The sequence below is a fragment of the Papio anubis genome, unplaced genomic scaffold (assembly GCF_008728515.1).
Source record: "Papio anubis isolate 15944 unplaced genomic scaffold, Panubis1.0 scaffold404, whole genome shotgun sequence".
Classification (NCBI taxonomy): domain Eukaryota; kingdom Metazoa; phylum Chordata; class Mammalia; order Primates; family Cercopithecidae; genus Papio; species Papio anubis.
In genome coordinates, this window is record NW_022164206.1 from 25448 (window position 1) to 49234 (window position 23787).

The window sequence follows — 23787 nt, forward strand, 5'->3', positions numbered from 1 at the left end:
TACAGCTTTAAAAATATATTAAGTATATCTTATTGGAAAAGAGATGATCCATGATACCACCACTTTGCTATAACCACAGTAATGCTTGTTTCTAAAGTAGGGCTGAGGAGTTCATAGCCTTTCCTCATAATAATGCTTATATAAGGAGACGTGTGGAGGGGGAAAGATCGCTTTCTCCCATCAGCGCCTACCCAGGACTCAGCACATGGCAAATGCCCAATTAATATCCAAACACCAGCAGGATACAAAATAAGGCAGAGGCCGACTGTGGCGGCTCACACCTGTAATCCCAGCACTTTGGGAGGCCAAGGTGAGTGGATCACTTGAGCCCAGGCTAGGCTGTGGAGTTCAAGACCACCCTGGGCAACATATTAAGGCCCTATCTCTACAATTAAAAAAAAAAAAAAAGGCAGGTGCAATGGCATGCACCTGTAGTCCCAGTTACTCAGGAGGGTGAGGGAGAAGGCTCACTTGAGCCCAGGAGGTCAAGGCTGCAGCGAGGTATAATTGTACCACTGCACTCCAGCCTGTGTGACAGAGAAAGAACCCTGTCAAAAAAAAAAAAAAAAAAAAAAAGGAAGAACCAGGAAAGGGTGGAAGTAGAGAGCTAGCCATGAAAGGAAGGAAAGTTTAGAGAACCTTTGCAACTTCTCTGCAAATCTAAAATGATTCCAAAATAATTTTTAAATGTTTAGAGAAATTAATTTCCACAAACATCCCAATTGACCAACTATATATACATATATATACACATATATACACACACACACACACACACACATATATATATATATATATTTTTAGATGGAGTCTTGCTCTGTCACCAGGCTGGAGTGCAGTGCGGCAATCTCGACTCACTGCAACCTCAGCCTCCTGGGTTCAAGTGATTCTCCTGCCTCAGCCTCCCGAGTAGCTGGGTTTACAGGCATTTGCCACCACGTCAGGCTAGTTTTTGTCTTTTTAGTAGAGACGGGGTTTCACCATGTTGGCCAGTATGGTCTCAATCTCTTGACCTTGTGATCCGCCCGCTTTAGCCTCCCAAAGTGCTGGGATTCCAGGCATAAGAAACTGTGCCAGGCCCCAATTAACCAACTATTTTATCACACCTCTGGCCTTCTCTGATTGGTATCTGATTTCTGCCTGTGGACATTGTGGTGAATGATCTTGTCTCCTTAAGCTTATTTCCTTAACTCAAACCCTCATATTCAACTTCAAATCTGATCACATTTCTGAAAATACGTGGAACCTCATGACTTGGTCACTTACTTCATACATATGTATTCATTGCCTTGCAGTTACTCAGTTGAAGTGTGGCATCGGAAGAACAGACACCAACATCTAGTTAAGATTTAAATGAAAGATATTGTTTACAGCTGATAGGAACAATTGTAATTTAGAATTGAACTGTGCAAAGAAAGTTAAGTCTAAGAAGTTGTAATCAAGGAGAATTCTTACTTCTAACAGAGGAGGTTTCATTTTTTCAGTTGAGAGTCGGGTTAGTTTTTGGCAGTGGCAGCAAAACAGAAATGTGTCTCTGAACCTGAGTAGCCCGCCCTCTGCTGCCTCAAGGAGGATGAGTTTATGTTGGGGACGGCAGAGGGAAGGAAGAATTTTACGTTTATTCTTATTTTTTAGTAGACGTTATTTTCTAGAGGGTTTGTTAGGTCTACAGGTTTTTATTCTTTATGTACTCCCGTTCCAACGTTCTCTTTTCTTCTTTCCATCTCAATTGAGGATTAGAAAGGAATTTTTAGGTCGTGTTTTCTGAACACAGCTTCATGTTCCCGTCCTGAAGTTTTGATTTCTTCTTCAAGTTGCCATAAACTGTGGTTGTGGGTTACTAAATGTTTTAACTCTGTAGCTTACTTTTAACAAATGGAGATTGCAATCATTGTTTTTACTCCCATAAAATCCTTGACTGATCCAAAAACTCTTGTCTCCTCATGACCTAAAATTAGTGGCTTTTAAGCTTTTTTAAACTTGCTTTTTTTTCACTTTTAGGCCCCCAAACCAAGACGTTTAAAATTACAACTCATTACCTATATATATCATGTAAGTGTAATAAAATCTCATGAAACAGCACTTACACCTTCACTATTCGCTTTTACAACAAGCGTTCACTCTTCTGTTCTAATTCATAACCTCTAAAATGGGTTTTGACCTGCAGTTTGAAAGACATGGCCCCACAGAGAATAAACCTTTGGGAATGGAACCCTCCTGTGACCACTCATACTCATTTGCACTGAAAGTTGACGTAGGAAGTAAAATCATATTTTGCTTATTTAAAAAATTTTTAATGTAAAAAAAATTTTTTTTGAGATAGGGTCTTGCTCTGGCACCCAGGCTGGAGTGCAGGAGCGCAATCACGGCTCACTGGAGCCTCGACCTCTGGCTCAGGCAATCCTCCCACCTCAGCCTCCCTAGTAGCTGGGACTACAGGTGTGCACCACCATGCCCGGCTAATTTTTGTGTGTTTTGTAGAGACAGGTTTTTGCCATGTTAGAGGCTGGTCTCAAAATCCTGAGCTCAAGCAATCCACCACCCTCCTCAGCCTCCCAGAGTGCCGGGATTACAGGCGTGAATCACCATGCTTAACTGAATCACATTTTACACATGGCATTTGTGCTGAAAATTCATGATGTTATACAAGTCAACTGAAAGGGAGAAAGAAAAAAACATGTATCTGGAAAAGTACGGACTACATAAAAGACAAATTAGAGTGCCAGTCTTACAGTGAAATAGAAGGTACGTTCATCATCGCACATCCAAGAGACGCTGTCTGGACTCCTTAATATTTTAGTAAAATATTGTGATTATGCCTGAATGCACCCAATTAGCTAATTGTGCCGTCATTTTTGATGTCTGAAACAAAAGTCTTCTTGGTCTATATAATGTCTCACAGTTGAATGTTTGCGATTAGGAGTTTGCACATCTTAACTTGGCACATTTTGTTAATTCTCAGAAATGCAGAAAATAGGGCTGGGTGCGGTGGCTCACGCCTGTAATCCCAGCAATTTGGGAGGCCGAAGCGGGTGGATCATCTGAAGTTAGGAGTTTGAGACTAGCCTGGCCAACATAGTGAAACCCCGTTTCTGCTAAACTACAAAAATTAGCAGGGCATAGTGGCATGCGCCTATAATCCTAGTTACTTGGGAGGCTTGGCAGGAGAATCACTTGAACCTGGGAGGTGAAGGTTGTGGTGAGCTGAAATCATGCCACTGCACTTCAGCCTGGGCAGCAGAGTGAGAATCCGTCTCAAAAAACAAACAAACAAACAAACAAACAAACCAGCAGAAAATACAGGCCTGTTCGGGTTAGATTTATCTCATAGATCGTAAGCACCACTATCTCTCCACTCTCAGGCAATAACTCACTTAGATAATAACCAACCAACAACTCACAACTACATTTTTTCTTTCAAGAAATGTGAATTGGGGGGCAGCCGGAGCGAGTGGCAGCCTCCCTGCTTCCTTCTGCATTCCCAAGCTGGCAGCTACTGCCCGGGGCCCGCAAGTGTGGGCTGCTGCCTGCTACAGCCTCTGTCACTGCAGTGGAGCAGCGAATTCCCTGTGGCCTGCCGTGCCTTCGGCCTCAGAGGACGGAGTGGGCGAGGCTCGTGGAGTCCCAGGGACCACTGGCTGCTCTGCCTGAGCATCAGGGAGTGCGCAGGAAAGACCAAGCTGGGTTTGCACATCTGTGTCTGCAGGCTGTCTCCAGGCACGGGGTGCCAGGAGAGAGAGGCAGCCTGGGCATGGGCAAGAGATGACTGTAAATATTTCAGCCCCACATTCTTTATAGAAATGTACAGCTGTGTGAATGTGAAATAAATGTCCTTGACTCCCCCCCCAAAAAAAAAAAAATCAAGAAATGTAACCTAGGGATGGCTTTCTTCTCGGGAAGAATCATTTTCATTCCCCTATTATTTATATTTAAATGCTGTTTCAATAAAACGTAAAAACAATTTCTTTGGCTAACTGTCCCTCAAACTTTTCGTGTTTCACTTTAAACTCTGCAAATAAATGAGTGAATGAATTAATTAATGTTGAGAAAAAGGTATTTGGCTTTCATTGGTCCTTAAGTGCCTACAAACTTGGAAAATGATATAAATACTACCCAAACCTAGGACTTGGATTTCAAGAGCTTGAAAAGAACTAAGTGGCAATTAATTTTTTTTCCCTCATTTGAGCGAGGGCAACAATGTTTACTGACAAACAAGCCATGGGATCTTGGCTTCATTGTTTCTCCCACTGGGCCTGTTTCCATTGTGAAAGGACTTCAGTTGGCTAGATCAGGGTTTTTCATGCTTTCACCATTGGCCACAGCAAGAAAGTCATTTTGTGTCATGACCAAGTTCACATATATTCATTTTCATCTGTAACAAATTCCATGAAGCAGGCCCCATGATCCCCTATTTGTAAAAGTATGAAAAACATTGGTGGTCTTAAATTATCTAAGAATACAATCCTGTCAGAGAGTAGCAAGGTTAATTTCCACCTTATTCTTCTCAGTAATTCTCAGAAACAGATTTCTACTGTGTTTCACATTCTGCAAATGGCAATCTCCATCACAGACTTTTAGAAGATTCTCTCCTGGTGATTCAGGAGCACAGGAGTGAGAAATATGCCTTTTGAGGACTGTAGAGGCTACACTGTCTGAAGATGTGGCAAACAGCAAGAAAAGTGATAGTTCTCTGATTTTCCTAAGTGGATCTCCAGCTAGTTGTAAAACGAAGCCTTAACTACCCTCTTAATTTGTCTTTTCCTGTAACACAACCCACAAAATTTCCTGCCCCATCTCCTATCCCTTTAAAGCGGACAGCTGGCTTAGCTAGTATTTAAAAAGTTATTCCTGGTACTGCATTGAACCTAGAAGAAACAAAACACAGCAACTCTTTGCTCTGCACTATTTACATAGTTCTGCCTTACCCCAGGTCCTTCGAGTCAGAAAGCTTGGGGTGACTTGAAAAATGCCAGGGCAGACAACCAGTCTCTAAGCAAAACCAAGAAGCACCCAGCTAAAAACTTTGTTTGCACAGATGCAAAGGCACGACATCTACATGGCAGTATCCGAATTCCAAAGTTTGTTTTGTTTTTAGTTACACACCCAACCACATGCATAAAATGAGTGTAGAGAAAATGTGATCTTTCCTATTTTTAGGTTGAAATATGGGGCTCATAAAAGCAGGGTTGCCACAAATTTTCACATTCAGGGATAACTTATAACCAGGAAAAGTACCAACACCACATACACACACACACACTCCCAAATCTAACAGTGGTAAACAGTTTTTATTCAGGCAATGAAACATGGAAAAAATATATTAGTAATCATTATAATAATTTGTGAGTATAACTTTTACAAATAGTTACTTGACATATAAAAAGGGAAATTACTGTGCATATAAAATTTATGTAGATGAATATTCCACACAACACAATCCTGATAGCAGTAGTCAATGCAGCGCTCATCCCTCCAGATGAGGGGTTCCTCACACACTTCATGGCACCCGTGGGGACACAGTGGAAGCAGATGTGCAATGAACATTTACTTGGCACATTAGTATAATGGATATCTATTGGCAAACACACACTTGCTAACAGCAATACTGAAAAGTTTACTGCTACCTCTGAGATTTAAAAGAAATGCCTGGTTCCTATCCCGATGGCTGAGAAGGACCAAGGCTGAGGCTCTGGTGTGGTCACCTACACGCTGCCCTGTATCTGGACTGGGGATGGTTTGAGTTCAGATTTGTATATGTCCATCTGAAAATTCTTTATAAATATAGAATTAGCAGTTAATGATGTGACCAGGAAATTACTGTTTTGAGTCTATTTCAGATACCACTAAAAGGCAGAGGGGGAGAAAGTGGCATCTTGAGAGTTCTAAATTAAAGGATCGATACAGGGAAGGTTCAGGCCACATCTCAGCTCTGAGTCTGGCCTCCTCCATACAAGTTAAAGCATTACACAGACTGCCACAGGCCAGCATTGCACGCAACATCTCCATATTAGAACTATAACCAGAATATATATATTTATATAATAGATGTAACCATATTATAGTTAATAAAGTCATTCCTTAGGAATCTTGTTTGTCCAAATCTAACTGCATGCGAAGAGGCACAGAAATGGGATTGCATTTGGACGAAAAACTACGAAAAGTGCAATCTTTAGTCTCCAGGATGCAAGCTCTGGCACTAGGGGATGGGTCTTCCCTGGAGAATGCTGCCGCTGATACCCTCTTCCAGAGGAGATCCTTTGAGAGGAGAGTCCGTTATATTAGTTTCTTTACTGTTACTCTATGGAGACTCAAGGATTTAGTGGTAAATTGCTTTTTAAAAATAACTGGAATCTGGAGGCCAGTCAAACCTTTCTGGGCAGATATCTCCTTGAAATACTTCTTTATTAAAATATTTGAAGAAGATAAGACTTCTTAGACCTTTGGCTTGACATTCTGGGATTCCCAGACTATATTGTTCTTTCATAAGCAAATAATAATAATCTGTTATCTTTTAGATTCTTCAGGATATACACATCTTTACTTTAAAATCCCTCACTTGAATCATGTAATCTTTCAAAACCTAGTTTCTATCTTCCCAACAACAGGATAAAGTCAGAAATGCATGTCAGAGAGCAAGCTCACAATCACATGACGGCAGAGACAACAGTCAGAGACAGTTCATGAGATGGCTACCAGTTATAATGAAAAACCAAAAGGAAGTTAAAAGGGGGCTTCAGAAATTTTACTCCACTAAAAAAGAATGTGCTGAATCACTTCCAATCAGTATACACAGACTTAACCAATGCTTGCTCTTAAAAAACCCTTTTGAACTTAGAGTAACCACTGAACCCTTTGTTACCTTTATGGAAAAGGAGTGCTTCACTCCAGCTGCTTTTACCCAGCCCAGGAACATTTGGGGGCGGTTTACTCTCCCTGTTTATAATTAGAACGAATTCAGGGCTGTCTAATAAATATCTAAGTATTTGTGTGAGAGCTGTACAAAGTATGGGTAGGTTGAAAGGGTAACTGGCTAGAAAGAAAATTCAACTTGAGCTGTCCTCCAAAACGAAACATAAATCTTCCCTCAGATTCCATACCATTCTGGAAGGCTGCCAAATCCTAGGTTTTTCAACATCATGTGCTTCTGTACTTCCTAATTTGGGCTGAGTCGAAGAAGCTAGAAACCACGTGAGAAACTGGGCTTCCCAGTATTTCCAGAGCAGTTTTATAGAACAAAAGGTTTGGGTAGGTCACTGGCTGGAAGGAGACTCCTCTAACCTTGACTGTGACTATCCGGGCAGCCACGGGGGAAATTGTTCAGTCGGCCTCATGTTGCATTCCCCAATTAAAATACTGCTGGATAAAGGCTATCTACACTTTGGCAAAGTCAAAAGCTAAAGAAATTGCTCTGGATCCAGAATCTCAACAGGATCACCTAATATTCCCAAACCACCATCTAGGCCAACAGCTGCCTTCTACTTTCCTTTTTCACTTCTGGTTTGTTTTTTCTTTTTTTTTTTTTCTTGTTTTTTTGAGACAAGATCTTGCTGTCACCCAAGATGGAGTGCAGTGGCATGATCATGGTTCACTGCAGCCTTGACCTCCCAGGCTCAAGTGATCCTCCCACCTCAGCCTCCCAAGTAGCTGGGACCACAGGCATGTGCCACCATGCCCAGCTAATTTTTATATTTTTGGTAGAGACAAGGTTTCGTCATGTTGCCTAGGTAGGTCTCAAACTCCTGGCCTCAGGCGAACCTCCTGCCTCGGCCTTCCACAGTGTTGGGATTACGGGAATAAGCCACTGTGCCCGGCTCTTTTTCTCTTCTGTAACAGGGTTTATTATTGCCTAGCTAGCATGTTATTTGGCCCTCATACATGTTGAGGCAAACTCTATACTATATTCTTACTCTCCGGAGTTCCAAAACCCTTTTTTATTTTAAAGAAAAATAAACAAACATACTTCATTCTGCCCAGTATATTCTCTTGATCTGTACAAGCTACATTTTAATTCTCTTTGGAGAGGCGGCATCTGTTAAGTTAGAATGGGGGATATTTCCTTGTAATGGTCATGGCTAAGAGGCCAGGGCAAGTATCACTTAACGAGGGTACTCTGGTGCTCCCTGTCTCCCTGTGCATCAGCTTCATTCACTGGGGTCAGGTTCTTAAGGGTTCTCTTCCACCAGTGTGCTAGGGAAGGACTGCCGTTACCTCTGTTTAACACATAGCTACTTTCTTAAACACAATAAGCTTAAAAAGATGACTATAGATTTACAGTGGAGGCCACTATAAGCCTTTCATACTTAAAACAGATCAATATAAAACAAGTAAACATGAAAACACCAAAACACAGCAGCAAAAAGATTTAGCAATCAACGTTTCTGCAAAATGCAAAATTAACTTCTTTAGCAGTAGAGGACTAAAGAGGAAATCAGTTAGACCAAGGGGAGACACATGCCCTTGGTACTATGACCACTAGGACAGCATTCATATTACACCACAAGCGACTGCTTTCAAAGCTCAAATGATTGTCAAGCCACTTCTCAAACGACAGATAATTTCTGTTGTTCTTTTTTATACAAAATGTTAAGACAATAGGCTTGAAAATACAGCCTAAGCACCAATTATGATAAATGCATATTGGTAAAATGTGACTTCTGGCTTTAAAAGACATTATTGACCTCCCTGGGGCTAAAGATTGCACCCATGTGAGTAACACACTGCTAAAGAAAAATTCATTTTTTAAGATCTATAGAGGTTCTCCACTAGGCACAATTCATTGCTGAAGTTGGATCATGCAATAGTTTTACAAGAGAAATAGGAAAACATATATATACTGAATATAGTGCATATCACCATGAAGACTTTCAGGGTGTAAGATTAAGAGGAGAGTGCTTTAAAACACTTGCATGGATTTGGGTTTGCCTATTCAAATGAAAGGGAATTGATTGAGATTTATATGGAAAAATTCCATGTTGGGGTTAATGGCCCACCACTCTGAACTGAGTCCAGTAAGAGCTTGAGGAATTTGGCTTTGTTAGTACAGACCTTCTCCTTGCACTCCTCTTCTCAGTATTCAAGCTGTCTTTGTTTAAAAATACGCAAAATGCACTGATTTTTGGAGTGGTTCACGTGACTTTTACTGCTCATTTTGTTAAAAATTCTGTCTTAAGTTAGAAGGTAATTTTTGCTTTCTTTTCAACATCTGAAGAACAATGGGAAAAAAACATTTCTTCGCCTTATAATTGGTAACGGTGCTACCTTTTAATTAAGATCTGAGCCTTTTACAAGTAGATTTTCTTCACATATTTAAAATAGATCAAAACTCTGTCTCAAAAAAAAAAAAAAAAAGATAATGAAGACTAAATGTTGATTTTGTATCAACAAATGGAGGCAGAGGAGAGTAAATGACTCTAGGGCAGATTTGCCAAACCCTAGCTTGGAGGGCCTCCCATATTGCCGTTCATGCAGAAAGCAGATACTACCATCAGTCTGAGGACTAACCCTAAAGGGGCCACACCCATTAAAGCTGAGGAGTGTCCAAATACCAGGGTAACAAAATGTCATGGCAAATAGTCTTCTGCAGACATGAAAACCCAAGACTGTGGTCTTCATATCTTTAATCCCCCAAATTCTTAAGTTGGTGTTCTGAGTCAGGACTCTATTTCAAAATAGGGTCTCACATCGAAGGAAATACGTCCTTCTGTAGACAAGTTCTTACTTGACTATGCTTCAGGGAAAAGAGTAGCAGCATCTATAAATATACATGTATGTGTGTGAGTGTGTGTGTAATAAAAGGGGACCCAGAGCCCCTTCTTGATTATAAACTGGAAGTAACAATAGGCCAAATTGTCTCCTTAAATAAAACCACTGATATTAAAAAATTAAAAGATTAAATAGATCACAAAAAAAAATCAGACAGGTGGTGTAGAAGACCCCAAAGAGGAGCTACAAATTTTAACACATTTGGGAAAGTAAAGATGACTTTAAAACAAACTAAACATAAAGAAATCACAAACCCAAACTCAGCAGCCTAATGGAACCTTCATATGGGGAACTGGAAGGCTCCAGCACTGTCAGGTCACACTCCTTTCTAGACTACGCAACCCTCTAGGGTTTCTTCCAGGGCTGTTGCATTGGCAGCAAAGCGGGACAGGCAGCAGTAGACATGTGCTTTTTTTAAGTTTTTTTTTTTTTTTCTCTGCAAAGGGGCGATTATTCCTGGATAAGGCAAGATAATTGTGGTCACAAGAGAAGCAGCCAAATGCAGATCTGTTGAGCTAACAGGGGGAGTCTCAGTCAGCCTTTCCCAGCTTTGCAATCAGCTCATCACAGATTTTTGTCAGTTCTTCAATTTCTTGGTTCTGAAAGACAAAAGACACAATTACGCAGGCCACTTTGTATTCTGAAATAAAGGCAAATAGAGTTAACTAGTCCCAAGTCTGGATATACCCTACCCTAGACATCCCAATTCAGTGATTTTTAACTTTTCTACATCAGAGATGCTTTAAAGAAAAAAAGGCTACACATCTCAAAAACAATGTACTCATAAAATCATGCTTAAATTGAGTAAAGGGTGAAGACAGTCACCAGCCCTCTGAAACTTGTCCATGAATCTCTTAGTTCCCCAATTCTCTTGTTATCAGAGGAATTATCTGGGGTACTTGTCAAAAACATAAGTATCTGGGTCTCACTCAATCCATTAGCATCTCCAGGGATGCTGGAGTCTGAATCTCCTACGGAGCACCATTCTAGGGGCTATCAGACCCTGTGATAAAAACTCCTGCTCTTGATGAATGGATGGCACAGGTATGAGTACATAATTGGAAACGCAGTAAGGAAAATACACCGGAGACATATGAAAATGGAAAGCTAAAAATTGCTTAGTGAGAAACAGGGATTGTTGCTAGTCCTGGTTTTCACTGATCTATAGCAGTTTCTCAAAGCAGCACTGCTGATGTTTTAGGATGGATAAGTGGGTTGTCAGGGGCTGTCCTGTGCATTGCAGGATGTTTAACAGCATCCCTGGCCTCCTGCACTTTATACCAATAGCATCTCCCAGTGGTGACAACCAAACAAATATATCTCCACACATTACCTAACACCTAACACCCCCTGGAGGGCAAAACTGCCCCCAACTGCAAACCACTGATCTAAAGCAATGAAGGGGGAGATGGCTTCATATTAATATACTGCATAAAAACAAAAAGAAAGAAAGAAAGGCAGTCTCAAGACCCCAACTAGGAAGGTGTTCTGAACTTCAGTTAAAATGCAACTTCCTCTCTGCACCCTGCCTAGGGATGATTTCCGCATGATGTGCTTGTAAATTTAATGGTTTGACTTGTTTGTTTCCACCTGGATCAGTTCAGAAAGGAGATGGACTGAAGTGTCTGAGCAGAAAGCCAAGGCCTCTTTCACCCACATCTGTCATAAGCGAGTCACTGCTGAGGAGGAAAACCAAACGTCTCTGTGGCCACCCAGATCAGGCCCCTTTCTGTACCTTCTGCTGTAGGGCCCTTTCCAGGGACTCCACCTTCATCTGCTCTTTCCGGAGTCCAGCATGGAGAGCTGCACTCTCAGCCTTCGCTTTTGTTCGAACCTGCGCAATCTCCTCATTGGCTCTGTTTATGGTGTTTGGGTGGAATAAAGAGACAAAAAGCACATGATTAGCCACTAGTCAAAGCCAGGATACTAACCACTGACATCTGGGAGGCACAGCCCCCAAAGAATTGACTGCATGATAAAAGAAAACACAAAAATCGGTGACCTAAATAATCCCATTTTAATTTATAAAAATTCAATTTACAACTTCAAAATTTGTATCTCACAGCAAATGGTTTCTACAACAGTCTTAGATTTTTTTTTTTTTTATAGCCCAGTACAAAAGCGGACTGGATAATTTTGGAGACAATCACAGCTAGAGTCAGGATACTAACCACTGACATCTGTGAGACACAGGCCTACAGGGAATGAGTTTATTAATGAGAAGTGAAAGACATTCTTAAAAACCATAAATGTCAGTTGATGAACAGCCAGTAAACTGATGAAAGGATGCTAAAGCCTCATTAGTAATCAGAGGCATGTAAATTAAAATGATAAGCTTTGAAAATTGATTGAATTGGCAAAAATTAACAAGGATAGTCCTGTGTGGGCCAAGATACAAGGAGACAGGCAGGCTCATGTGCCAATGGGCGGTTGGAAACTGGCGCTGCCCTGTGGCAGGCAATGCGGTAGTCACCAGGACAACTTAAAGTGTACACGCCCTCCAACGCAGCAATCCCACTTTCAGTTATGTATTCACAGAAATACTTCCACCTGGCACAATGATGAGTGCACAGGACGTTCGCTGTAGTGTTACCTTCAATGGAAGAAAGTTTGTAACTAAGTGCCCATCAATAAAGAAACGCTAGAGTTCCATGACCTAATAAAAAGAATGAGATTCAGCTGTATGTTCTGACATGAAAAAATGGCCATGATATGCTATTGAGGGAAAAAGGAAATTTGTCTAATGTGATTCCAATATTGTAAATATTTTTTATAGTTCAAAATCATAGTATTTATACAGACACAATGAAAAGACTAGAGGGATATACAATAAACCTATGTATAATACATAGAGGGATCTGTATAACCTATGGAGAAGAATACACAAGAAACCTAATACAGTACTATGGGAGTGGGAAGGGGGCAGGGGAACTTCTGTTTCTACAAATAGAAATTTAGGCATCAAAATGTAGAAGTATGTATTACCTTTTAGTTAAAAAGTCAAGTTGGAGGCCAGGTGCAGTGGTTCATGCCTGTAACCCCAGCACTTGGGGAGACCAAGGCGGGTGGATCACTTGAGGTCAGAAGTTCGAGACCAGCCTGCCCAACATGGCAAAACCCCGTCTCTACTAAAAATACAAAAATTAGCTGGGCATGGTGGCGGGTGCCTGCAATTCCAGCTCCTCGGAAGGCTGAAGCAGAAGAATCGCTTGAACCCAGGAGGTGGAGGTTGCAGTGAGCTGACATTGTGCCACTGCACTCCAGCATGGGTGACAGAGTGAGACTCTGTCCCAAAAAAAACAAAAAATCAAGTTGGATAACACTCCCCAGGATAAACTCCAAATGCATTAGATTTAAGGATTAAAAAAACTAAGCCAAAATGTGTAAGTAAAACATGGTAGAATATTTTCTATCCAGCATGGGGAAGATACTTGTTACTATGACAAGGAATCCAGACGCTGTAAAAGAAATGACTAATACATTTCAGCACATAAAAGTAAATTTCTGAATATCAAAAAACACCACAGGCAGAGGCAAAAGACAAATGATAAACTTGAAAAATTATTCAAAATTCTTATCACAAAGGGTTGGTGTCCCTAATATATAAAATATATAAACTGACAATAGGAAAATGGGCAAAGAATAGAGTAATTCATAGTAAAGCAAATATATTAATAAATGCTGAAATATATTCAATTTCATTCATAAGATAAATGCAAATCAAAATTACATTAAAATAAATGCTCTGGGGCTGGGCGCAGTGGCTCACACCTGTAATCCCAGCACTTTGGGAAGCTGAGGCAGGCGGATCACTTGAGGTCAGGAGTTCCACGCCAGCCTGGCCAACATGGTGAAACCCTGTCTCTACTAAAAATACAAAAAATTAGCTGGGTGTGGTGGCGTGTGCCTGTAATCCCAGCTACTTGGGAGGCTGAGGCAGGATTGCTTGAACCCGGGAGACGGAGGTTGCAGTGAGCCTAGATCACACTGCTCCACTCCAGCCTGGGTGACAGAGCGAAACTCCGTCTCAAAAAAATAAAAATTAAATAAATAAATAAATAAATGACTGCTCTGTTGCTTGCCAAAACCAAATACCTATGTTGAAATATCATTTTCACCTATTTGATTTGCAGAAAACAAAAACGTTGATCTGTTGGCATAGCTGCAGAAAAAAGAGATGCTCTCATGTATTATATAAGGCTATAAAATGATAAAAGTCTAATGGGGCCAATCTAACAACACTTACAATTATAAATTCATATATGCTTTGGTCTAGCAATTCCTTTTCTAACATACAGATCATAAAGATAACTCACAGGCATGCAAAACGATCACCTACCAGGTCACTTACTACAGCACTGTCTGTGGCAGCAAGACATTTGAATTAACTTTAATGGCTAACAGGAGGGGACTGTTAAATAAATGATACATTCCAACAATGGAATACCATTAGAAAAAAAAAGAGGAAGCTCTTCTTGCACTGACAGGGAAAGATTCTCAAAATTATATTGCTAAGCAAAAACAGCAAAGTATGCTATAATCATATAAAAAAGGAGAAAAAAATTTTAATGGGAAGAAAAAACAGAAACTAACAACAGTGATTACCTGGCATAGAGAAAGATGGGAATCCAGTGGAAGGAGGCAGGAGCGGATATACCTTTTCTTACTTTTTAACGTTTTAACAATGGGAAAGGGGTTTAAAAAGTGAAATAAACACATACAAATACAACCTGGAGTTGCAAAACAGTGAATTTTTTTTTCCTCTGTCAATCTTCCCACAACATCATGAAGAGTGAAATTCAAAATTTACAAGTTCTTACTTGTCCAGTTTTTCTTCTGCGTGGATTTTCAGGGCCTGGTATCGCTGCTCCTCTTGTTTAACTCTGGCTAAGTAATCCTGAGCACATTTCTTCAAGGCTTCTTCATTCTGTTCCAAAGCAAAAATTGAAACTAAACAGGCCATTTTGTTTCTTCTAATCTACCATGTATCAGAGTTTTCGTTTTTTAAAGAATGGAAAAATCGAATTAACTCAGATATCTGCCTTTTATTCATACTCTGCAGTAATTTGAAATAGCCACATGTAATTCTCATTGAGGAAATTCTACATAATGTCTTCATGTGTTAATTTTCAATATCATACAGTAAGGGTCAGTTATACCAATATGCCTACTTTAGGAAGGCAGTTATTCAAAACTGAATGGCAATTTGACTTCCATATTTGATAAACTGGCCAGTTTCATTTTTATTTTAATATGAAAATAAAGACATTTCCTTGCTATAATTGTGTCTGGTTGATATGGTAAAGCTAAATTAAATCAACAGGCCCATTTATATCTAAATTTGAAATATTATACTTAATTCTTCTAGAATATGCAGCTTGAATTTTTCAGTGACATGGAATTCCTTCTAATCCCTTTTACGAAAACTGAAATGGTGAATTATCAGAAAGAACATTTCTAGAATTCACCTGAGGTCTGAGGGTTCAATTAATAGCTCTTGCAGTCTACGCCACAGCCTGGGGTTTATTGGCTTGACACAGGAGAGGAATGGCCAAGACATGGCCACCCATTGGGCCAGATGCCTGAACAACCAAAGAAGGAAAAATGTGGAAAAATCCAGCTTCACTGGAATAGAGGATACAAGGCCAGTAGGTCCTGAGCTCCTATTTAGAAGGATACCCACAACCTCTGGCATATGTATTTGATGACCAGTTACCAAGGAAATACACTATTGGAAATATACCCGGAACAGAGGGAAAAAACACTCTACCTTCTTGAACCCTTCCAGAACGCCTTTCAGGTTCTCGTATCTCCTGAAGAGATCAGAAAGGGACCTTTCCACAGAGTTAAGGTCGGCCAGGGCCTGTTCCTTCTCCATGGTCAGTTGCTGGAAGCTTTTCTGAGAGGTCATACTTGTCCTTTGTTCATCTTCTGGGAATCACAAGTCAAAACGAACGACATATTTATTCAACAAATAGAGACTCCCTAGAAGCCAAGCAGTGTTCTCGGTGATAGGGATACAGCCGGGGATGTGACCAAGTTCCTGCTCTCACGGCTTACATTGTAGTTGGGGGAGATGCGTGGTGACAAGCGATGGGGAAAAAACAAGGCAGGGTAAGGGGGAACGGGGGTGAGGAGGGGGCTGTTACTGTACAGAAAGTACCCGCTCTCAGAGGAGAGATTTGAGCAGAGACCGGACAGAAATGAGGGTGTGAACCATACAGCTACCTGGGAGGAGAATATTCTATAGAGAAGAACAGCTGTGGTAAGGCCCGGAGCTGGGAAGGTATTAGGTGATGTGGACAGTAGAAAGTATCATTTCGGTAATTTAGTGGAGAAAGGCCAGACTTTGGTTTAGGGAGTCGATCCTTACGATATGGATGAGAAGAGACTCTAAATTCAATGCAGGAGGCTCAATCTTGTTGTTTTGTAAAGGCACCACTGGGTCTGATGCAGAGAAATTACAACCTGCACTAGAGTAAGAACCCTGCACCAAAATACAGGATGCTCCCAGCGGGTGTTAGTGATGTGACCAGGCCACCAACAGTCACAGAATTCAAGGCCTGCCATCCTCTAAAATGAACCTAACTACAGTTGACCCTCATTATTCACCAAGTACATATTTCCCAATTCGCCTACTTGCTAAAATTTGTCATCCTCAAATCTATCCTCCTGGACTTACAATAGTCATTTGTGGATGTGTGCAGAGTGGCAAAAATGCGTTAGTCACCTGATATGCACGCTCTCAGCTGACAGTGAACAAAGCAATACTCTGCCTTCTTGATTCATTCCATAAACAAGTGTTCTTCTTGTGGTCTATTTGGGCCACGTTTGTTGCATTTGTGTTCTTTTGCTGGAGACCTCACTGTTCTGAGTGGCCTCCAAGGGCAGTGCTACAGTGCTGTCTAGTGATACTAAGCACAAGAAGACAGTGAGGCTCCTTAAAATACATACATTACAGAAGCTGTGTTCAGATATGAGCCAAAGTGCCGCCCACTGTGACCTCAATGTTAATGAATCAACCATATATATTAAATAAGGTGTCTTTAAACAGGAACACACATAAGACAAGGTTATATACCAATCAGTCAATGAAAATGTTGTGGCCAGATGCAGGAATCTAACTCTGTCTTTCCCCTAGGAGCAGTGTTTATTTACTTATTTTTTGACATGGAGTTTTGCTCTTGTTGCCCAGGCTGGAGTGCAATGGCACGATCTCTGCTCACCACAACCTCCGCCTCCCAGGTTCAAGTGATTCTCCTGCCTCAGCCTCCCGAGTAGCTGGGATTACAGGCATGCGCCACCACGTCCAGCTAATTTTGTATTATTAGTAGAGATGGGGTTTCTCCATGTTGGTCAGGCTGGTTTCGAACTCTCAACCTCAGGTGATCCACCCATCTCGGCCTCCCAAAGTGCTGGGATTACAGGTGTGAGCCACCACGCCTGGCCAGGAGCAGTGTTTAGTATTCACTAATTCAGTGTTTGTGGCAACTTTACAGAACATACCTCCCACGAATAATGAGACGACTGTATCTAAGTGACAGACAGACAAAAGTTTGTGACATGGTCTGAAAATCATCCAGGCATCCGGCTATGGTTTATGCTACCCCTGGGAATTATGTATTGAAACCTAATTCCCAGTGTGTGAGTATGTTCAGGGTGAGAGTGGGCATGGAAGGGAATTTTGGGAGGCGATCATGTCAGGATTAGTGTCCTTATAAAAGAGACCCCAGAAAGCTAGCCAGCCCCTTCTATGAGGAATGGGCCCTCCCCAGACATCTCATCTGTGGGCACCTTGAACTTTCCTGTCTCCAGAGCTATGAAAAATGTTTGCTGTTTATAAGCTACCTAGCTTACAGTATTTTGTTATACCAGGCTGAATAGACTAAGACAGATCCTATGGCTCATACCCTCGTAAAACAAAATGTTCTCCTTACCAATCATTTGAGCAATAGTCTTTTCATATTCAGCTACAATTTTCCTAAATGAGAAAAAAAGAACTTATTACCAGAGGAGGATTTTCAGACAATGAAAGTTGGAGAAATGCTGCCCCAAACAATTAAGCACATTAACGTATACCACCAATTTATGTAATCCATTTATCTGCTTTGGGGCTCTTGTTATCTCTCTCTCTTTTTTTTTTTTTTTTACATTATATAAGGTTTCTTAAGGTTCAAAAAAGGTTAAGAAAAAAATCTTCTGTTAAGATTTTAACAGAAGATTTAAGATCAAAAAATCTTCTGTTAAGATTTTATGTTTAGTCAAACTTACATTTTACTTATAGAAACAACTGCCTTCCCTTTCTCTTTGCACCTATTTGAATACCGCAAGGAAATAGATTCATTTTGCTTAGACGAGTCAATCTTTTACAAACTAAGTTAAAGATATTCTTCTGGGCTCTTCCTGAGAGATGCGATCTGACCTTAGGCTTTCCTGACCTCAATCCACCCTTTCAGACACTACCTCTGATTCAGTTACAAGTTTTATTTTGTGACCTAATTCCAAAAGTATTTCACTTATTCGAAGACTTTAAAGATCATCCTCTTGGGTTAACCTTTCTTCTAGTGAAGAGTGACAATGTCCTTCTGACCCAGTCCAGTGCTGGGTGCTCTGTGAGCCACATCACGTCCTCCCCTGCCCTCCATAGTGGTGCCCCCATTACTTTTGACGTCATATCCAAGTTGGTTATTATGTATGGCTACCACTCTCTCAGAGCAGGAATGTCCCTTCCTTTCCATCAAGCCCAGCAAAGGGCCTTACACCCAGGAAATGCTTAAAAGACAAATAATACAAGAGCAACAAATTAGAGGGATATATTTAAAATGTTTTTTAATCATTCAAGTGTTGACCACACAGTGTGTGAATTATTTATGCCTTTTCTTCTCTACTTTGATTTCATCTTTAGTCATTTCATGGCTCATAACTCTCTTTTCTAAAAGTGAGGAAAAATAAAAAGATTTTAATTTCACGTCAATCAATTTTGTTTCTTGTTAACAAGCTTTCTACCATCTATTTGGTGGTTACGTAATTTGAAACTCTCATGCATAATTAATTTTTTAAAAGTATTACGGACCAGGTGCCGTGGCTCATGCCTGTAATCCCAGCACTTTGGGAGGCTGAGGCAGGTGCATTGCTTGAGCTCAGGAGTTAGAAATCAGCCTGGGCAACAGAGTGAGACCTCATCTCTAAAAAAAATTACACAGGCATGGTGGCGCATGCCTGTGGTCCCAGCTACTTGGGAGGCAGAGGTGAGAGGATCAGTTGATTCCAAGAGGCTGAGGCTGCAGTGAGCCATGATCACACCACTGCACTCCAGCCTGGATGACAGAGTGAGGCCCTGCCTCAAAAAAAAAAAAAAAAAAAAAAAAAAAAGGTAGTATTATGAATTCCAATGTCTCTATCATTGGATAAGTCTTATTTTTCTGTATTCTAAATGGATATTTTGATACAAATTTCTGTCAGTTCTTCTAAGAAGATAAGAATTATGTGGGTTCTGTTTACATGTTATGCTCTGGACAACACAAGATAAACTACAGTATTTGAATATAATAACTGGTTAGCAGTAACTCCTGAAATAACATTCTCAATCACAAAGCAAGATGCAAACAGCAAAGCCTTCAAGCTCTCAACACTTGGTTCTGTGGCAAGCAAACACTGTCATCACTTCATCTGTATCAAATCTAACAGTGCATAAAAGTATCCAGCCCCTCCCCAAACCTCCAGTCTAACCTCATCTCCAAAACTTCTTGCCGGGTCTCTTCATATTTCTTCTTCCATTCATTTGCTTCAATCTCTTTAGTGATTATCTGAAGTATAATAAAGCTTAGTTTTACCCAATCTATTACAATTTGCATTTGAGAATGGGAACTGAAATAGCACACAACCACGTCTAACCCAAGATACTCAATCTATATTAGAAATATAAACCTCAATATTTCATGTTTGTAAACATTTGGAAAAGTGTACTCTAAGCCACACAGGATGCTGGGATGTAACCACGGGAATAAAGATGAGTAGAACATCTCCCAGAAATTCCAAGTGGTATTTACAGCGTCTGTGAACTTTACCTTGGTCCAGGGTCTAGCTCTCAGCTCTGCAGGGCCAGGCCCTGACTGGGACAGACACCAAGAACAGAGCCATCTGACTGGCAGGTACTCACTCTAAGGCCATGTAATCACGGTTGATGCCAGGCCACCAGAGAATGAAACTGCCACAAAATGAGAGCATTGGAAGTTGGCATGAGTAACACATTATCATTTTATAGAGATTTTTGACAGCTTCATAAAAACGGAGTCAGAAGGAGGCGGCTCAGATGAGCTGGCTACATCTAGCTATAGCATCTGGCACCATCGGTAGAGTCTTGCTAGTTAGCCTGGAACCTAGGCTCATATTTGGGATGCTCTTGCTAACTGGAAGGAAATACTCTAAATTAATTGCCTCAAACTCCATTTGCCCTGGGCAGGGCTTGCACGGGCAGCCATGGCGCTCCACTTACTGTACTTCCCTGGCCGTGCCTCTCTCTTCCTAATTGGTAGTTTCGTTATATTTATTAGGATCTCAAGAACATAGAAGGATGCATCCTGTGTTCTTCAGGTAATCAGGCATCTCTTTACTTTGATCCATTAGGTGGTGATCTCATAGTTTAACTCCCAGGAAAAAGATCAAGTCATTTTTCTCATTTACAAGATTTTGGCCAGGCACAGTGGCACATGCTTGCAGTCCCAGCCACTCAGGCGGCTGAGGCAGGAGGATCGCTTGACCCTAGGAGTTCGAGGATGCAATGAGCTAGTGCCACTGTACTCCAACCCGGGTGACAGAGTGAGATCTTGTCTTTTATTTTATTTTTATTTTTCTGAGATGGAGTTTCGCTCTTGTTGCCCAGGTTGGAGTGCAATGGCGCAATCTCGGCTCACCACCACCTCTGTCTCCCGGGTTCAAGCGATTCTCCTGCCTCAGCCTCCCGAGTAGCTGGGATTACAGGCATGTACTACCACGCCCAGCTAATTTCATATTTTTTTAGTAGAGACAGGGTTTCTCCATATTGGTCAGTCTAGTCTCGAATTCCCGAACTCAGGTGATCTGTCTGCCTTGGCCTCCCAAAGCGCTGAGATTACAGGTGTGAGCTACTGTGCCAAGATTTTGTCTCAAAAAAAAAAAAAGATTTTGGTGGGTCTTCTTACCACTGCTCCCAAGTTTTGAAAACAGGACTAGCTGACATCCCTCATTACCAACTTGATGCTATTTTATAAAGCTGTAAAAGACCTACAGCTGAGGTGCTTAACCACTTTCAGCATACTATAAAAATTAAAACTAAAAAAAACTATATAACTAAAAACTACAAAAATAAAATTACCACACAGTCCTTTAAGAACAGGTGGAATTGTCAAGAAACACACAAACCAAACACACAAAATACAGCATAGAAATAGGACAGGAGAGGGTGGGTAACTGATCAATGGTACACAACATTGTCTTTCATATTTTTCAGATAACCAGGAAAGGCCTAGCAGTGTTCTATTTTGAACAAAGGCTGTTAAAGAAACACAATACAGGAATCGGAGAGTTGAACTGTTTAAAGAATGAATGAAAGTAGGAAACAACTGTGTATTACTGCAAAAAAATTACAAATGTTTAGGCATGAGCATATATCCTCCGTAAAATAAAAGCACTGATTTTGTTACACATGTGAGCAAAGCTGGCAAAATTAGATATTTTAAATGTCAGGACTGAAAGATAAAGAAGGGTACAAAATTCTTAAGAATATTTCAGATTGTCAACATTTTACCCTGGAGACCAGAATGTCAGGACTCCAGCACCATTGCCATAGGGGGCCCTTTTTACGACCTAAACAAGCTGCAGGTAATAAGAACTTCCAGCCTGGGATAACTTGAGCCAGCAGAGATGCAATCTACCTGCTGGTACATGGGCCTTACAAAGAAATGGAGTGATAAGCAGACCAAATAGGAGAGCTTTTACCTCTTCTCTTATTAAGGTGAGCACGGCTGTCTTGTCTGATTCGCTGAGGCAGATCCCATCCAGGGGGCTCTCACCTCCACAGGACACTGACACAGCAGCCTTCTCTGCAGAGGACTCCAGCAGCCCCTGTGGGGAAAGGGATTGAATACATCAGCTTTCAGCTTCTTAACCCCAGACATCCTTCAACAACTTCCTCATTATTAAATTGATCACACCCTTTAAAACCATGTTTAAAGAAAATTCAGTGGGCGGGGGGGAGCAAATCAAATCTAATTATGGAACTAACTAAAGAAAAACTGTTATAATGACTCTCAGAGTGGTCTTAGCTTCTGTTGAAAAGATAACCTAGAGAAATTTTAGTCTGATCTAAAAGGGAGAAAGTGTGCTTATTAATAGTGGTCAGCCACCAAAGAACCACATGGATGACAGAGAAACACACCCATGATTAAGTTTCTGGAGATAAGCTCCATGTAAATGGAATTTTCTTTTTTTAAAAAAGAAAAAACAAAAACAAGTGACAGCTGCTCCTGTTACATATCGATGCTTTGTATGTATTTTTATTTAGCCACTGCAGATGGAAATGTTTCTAAAATACTAACTTTCAGGCCTAAGGAGGCAGAAATAGCAAAAATATTTGAACTCTTTGAACTCTCACCCCCACCCTTTCACACGGATGATTCAGGATCATCCTGAACTTCCACTGCTCTGCGGAGACCTCCTGCGGTAACCCCGCCTGCTGGGTGTGTGCCACGGTTGCCCATATGCAAAACGGCCATACTTAAGTCAAGGTCCATGCCTGTGCGTTGATACCTCCTTGCTACTAAGCCTTCCACTCCCTTCTGGCAGCACTTCACTCTCTGAGGTGCTTGCTCGCTTCTGTCATAAACTCAGGTTCCACAGCAAAACACTGGCAAACTTCTTTTTTTTCATGAGAACACGGACTTTGTACTACTATTTTCCTTCCTAAAAGACGTTTTTGGCGGCTATTCCTCCCACCTATGGAAGTAAACTTTTTATATAAACGAGTCATCTAATACTTTGGGAACATCCAAAATGCCAAAATGACCTGGAATAATCTTAATCTTAAATGTGGGATAACTAATCAATTAGTTATTGATTATAATCAATCAGTTACATCTTGTGTGAATCAACACTAAACAGAAAGTCCAAGGTGAACATAGACCAGTGGCTTTTAAATTTTTCAGAGTCATTATATAGTTTTACCCTCTCTCTAGAAAATGCTCAGAAACAGAATTTTAGCATGCGGCTTCACAGATCTCAGCCATGGGCCCAAAACAGAAACCTGTCTCAAGCCACAGAAAAGCAAAATACAAAAGCCACAAGCCGGCAGTGCCCATGTTCCAGCAGCATTTGGGGGAGGGCAGCCCACCATGCCAACAGAAGTCCAAGGTCCCCACAAAACCTCTCTTTTCTCTTTTGGGATAGATCTACCACTAGAACCAGAAGGCACTTGCAGTGGGCAGCCTCTAAAATGCCCCCCAATAACCCCTACCTCCAGTACTAATGCTCTCCCTCTGTAATCTCTTCAAGTGTAGGCTGGACCTAGTGACTCATTAGAATATGGCAAATGTCATGGATATCACTTCTGAGGTTAGGTTCTGAACAAACTGACTTCTATGTTTTGAGAAGCTACAGGGAAAGGCCCATGTGGCAAGGAGCCGATGTCTCTGCCGACAGCCAGTGGGGACCCAAGACTAGCTAACAACCACGTGAGTGAGCTTGGAAGCAGATCCTCCCAGATCCTCCCTAAAAGTCAAGCCTGGATATGACTGCAGCCTGGGTCAACACCTTGACTGCAGCCTGCAATAGACCCTGAGTCAGAAGCACCCAGCAAAGCTGCCCAAGATTCCTGACCCACAGAAACAATGAGATAATAAACACTTGCTTTAAGTGTTGGAGTAATGTGTTATACAGCAGCAGATAGCTGATACACACCTGGACATCTGAATCATCTCATTAACTTCCTGTGCCTTGTTTCTTATCAAGAAACTGTTACTTGCTTAAAGGGAGGTAATACAGGAGGTCAGG

General features: G+C 41.1%; 1 protein-coding gene across 5 annotated transcripts in view; it reads right to left on the reverse strand.

Annotated features, from left to right (window-relative positions):
* Window positions 1-5269: 5269 nt before the first annotated feature.
* Window positions 5270-23787, reverse strand: part of LOC116273159 (transforming acidic coiled-coil-containing protein 1-like) — a 47357-nt gene continuing 28839 nt past the window's right edge. For 4 of the 5 annotated variants that reach the window (XM_031662126.1, XM_031662124.1, XM_031662127.1 and 1 more), the window contains 7 exons: window positions 21739-21864; window positions 19492-19568; window positions 17700-17743; window positions 15533-15693; window positions 14583-14689; window positions 11498-11618; window positions 10202-10361 (listed from right to left, as the gene is read on the reverse strand). In XM_031662126.1, the coding sequence (XP_031517986.1) occupies window positions 10293-10361; window positions 11498-11618; window positions 14583-14689; window positions 15533-15693; window positions 17700-17743; window positions 19492-19568; window positions 21739-21864 (705 nt within the window). In that variant the 3' untranslated portion in view covers window positions 10202-10292. Of the gene's footprint in view, window positions 10362-11497; window positions 11619-14582; window positions 14690-15532; window positions 15694-17699; window positions 17744-19491; window positions 19569-21738; window positions 21865-23787 lie in introns of all 5 variants that reach the window. The other variant, XM_031662122.1, reaches the window with a different exon arrangement.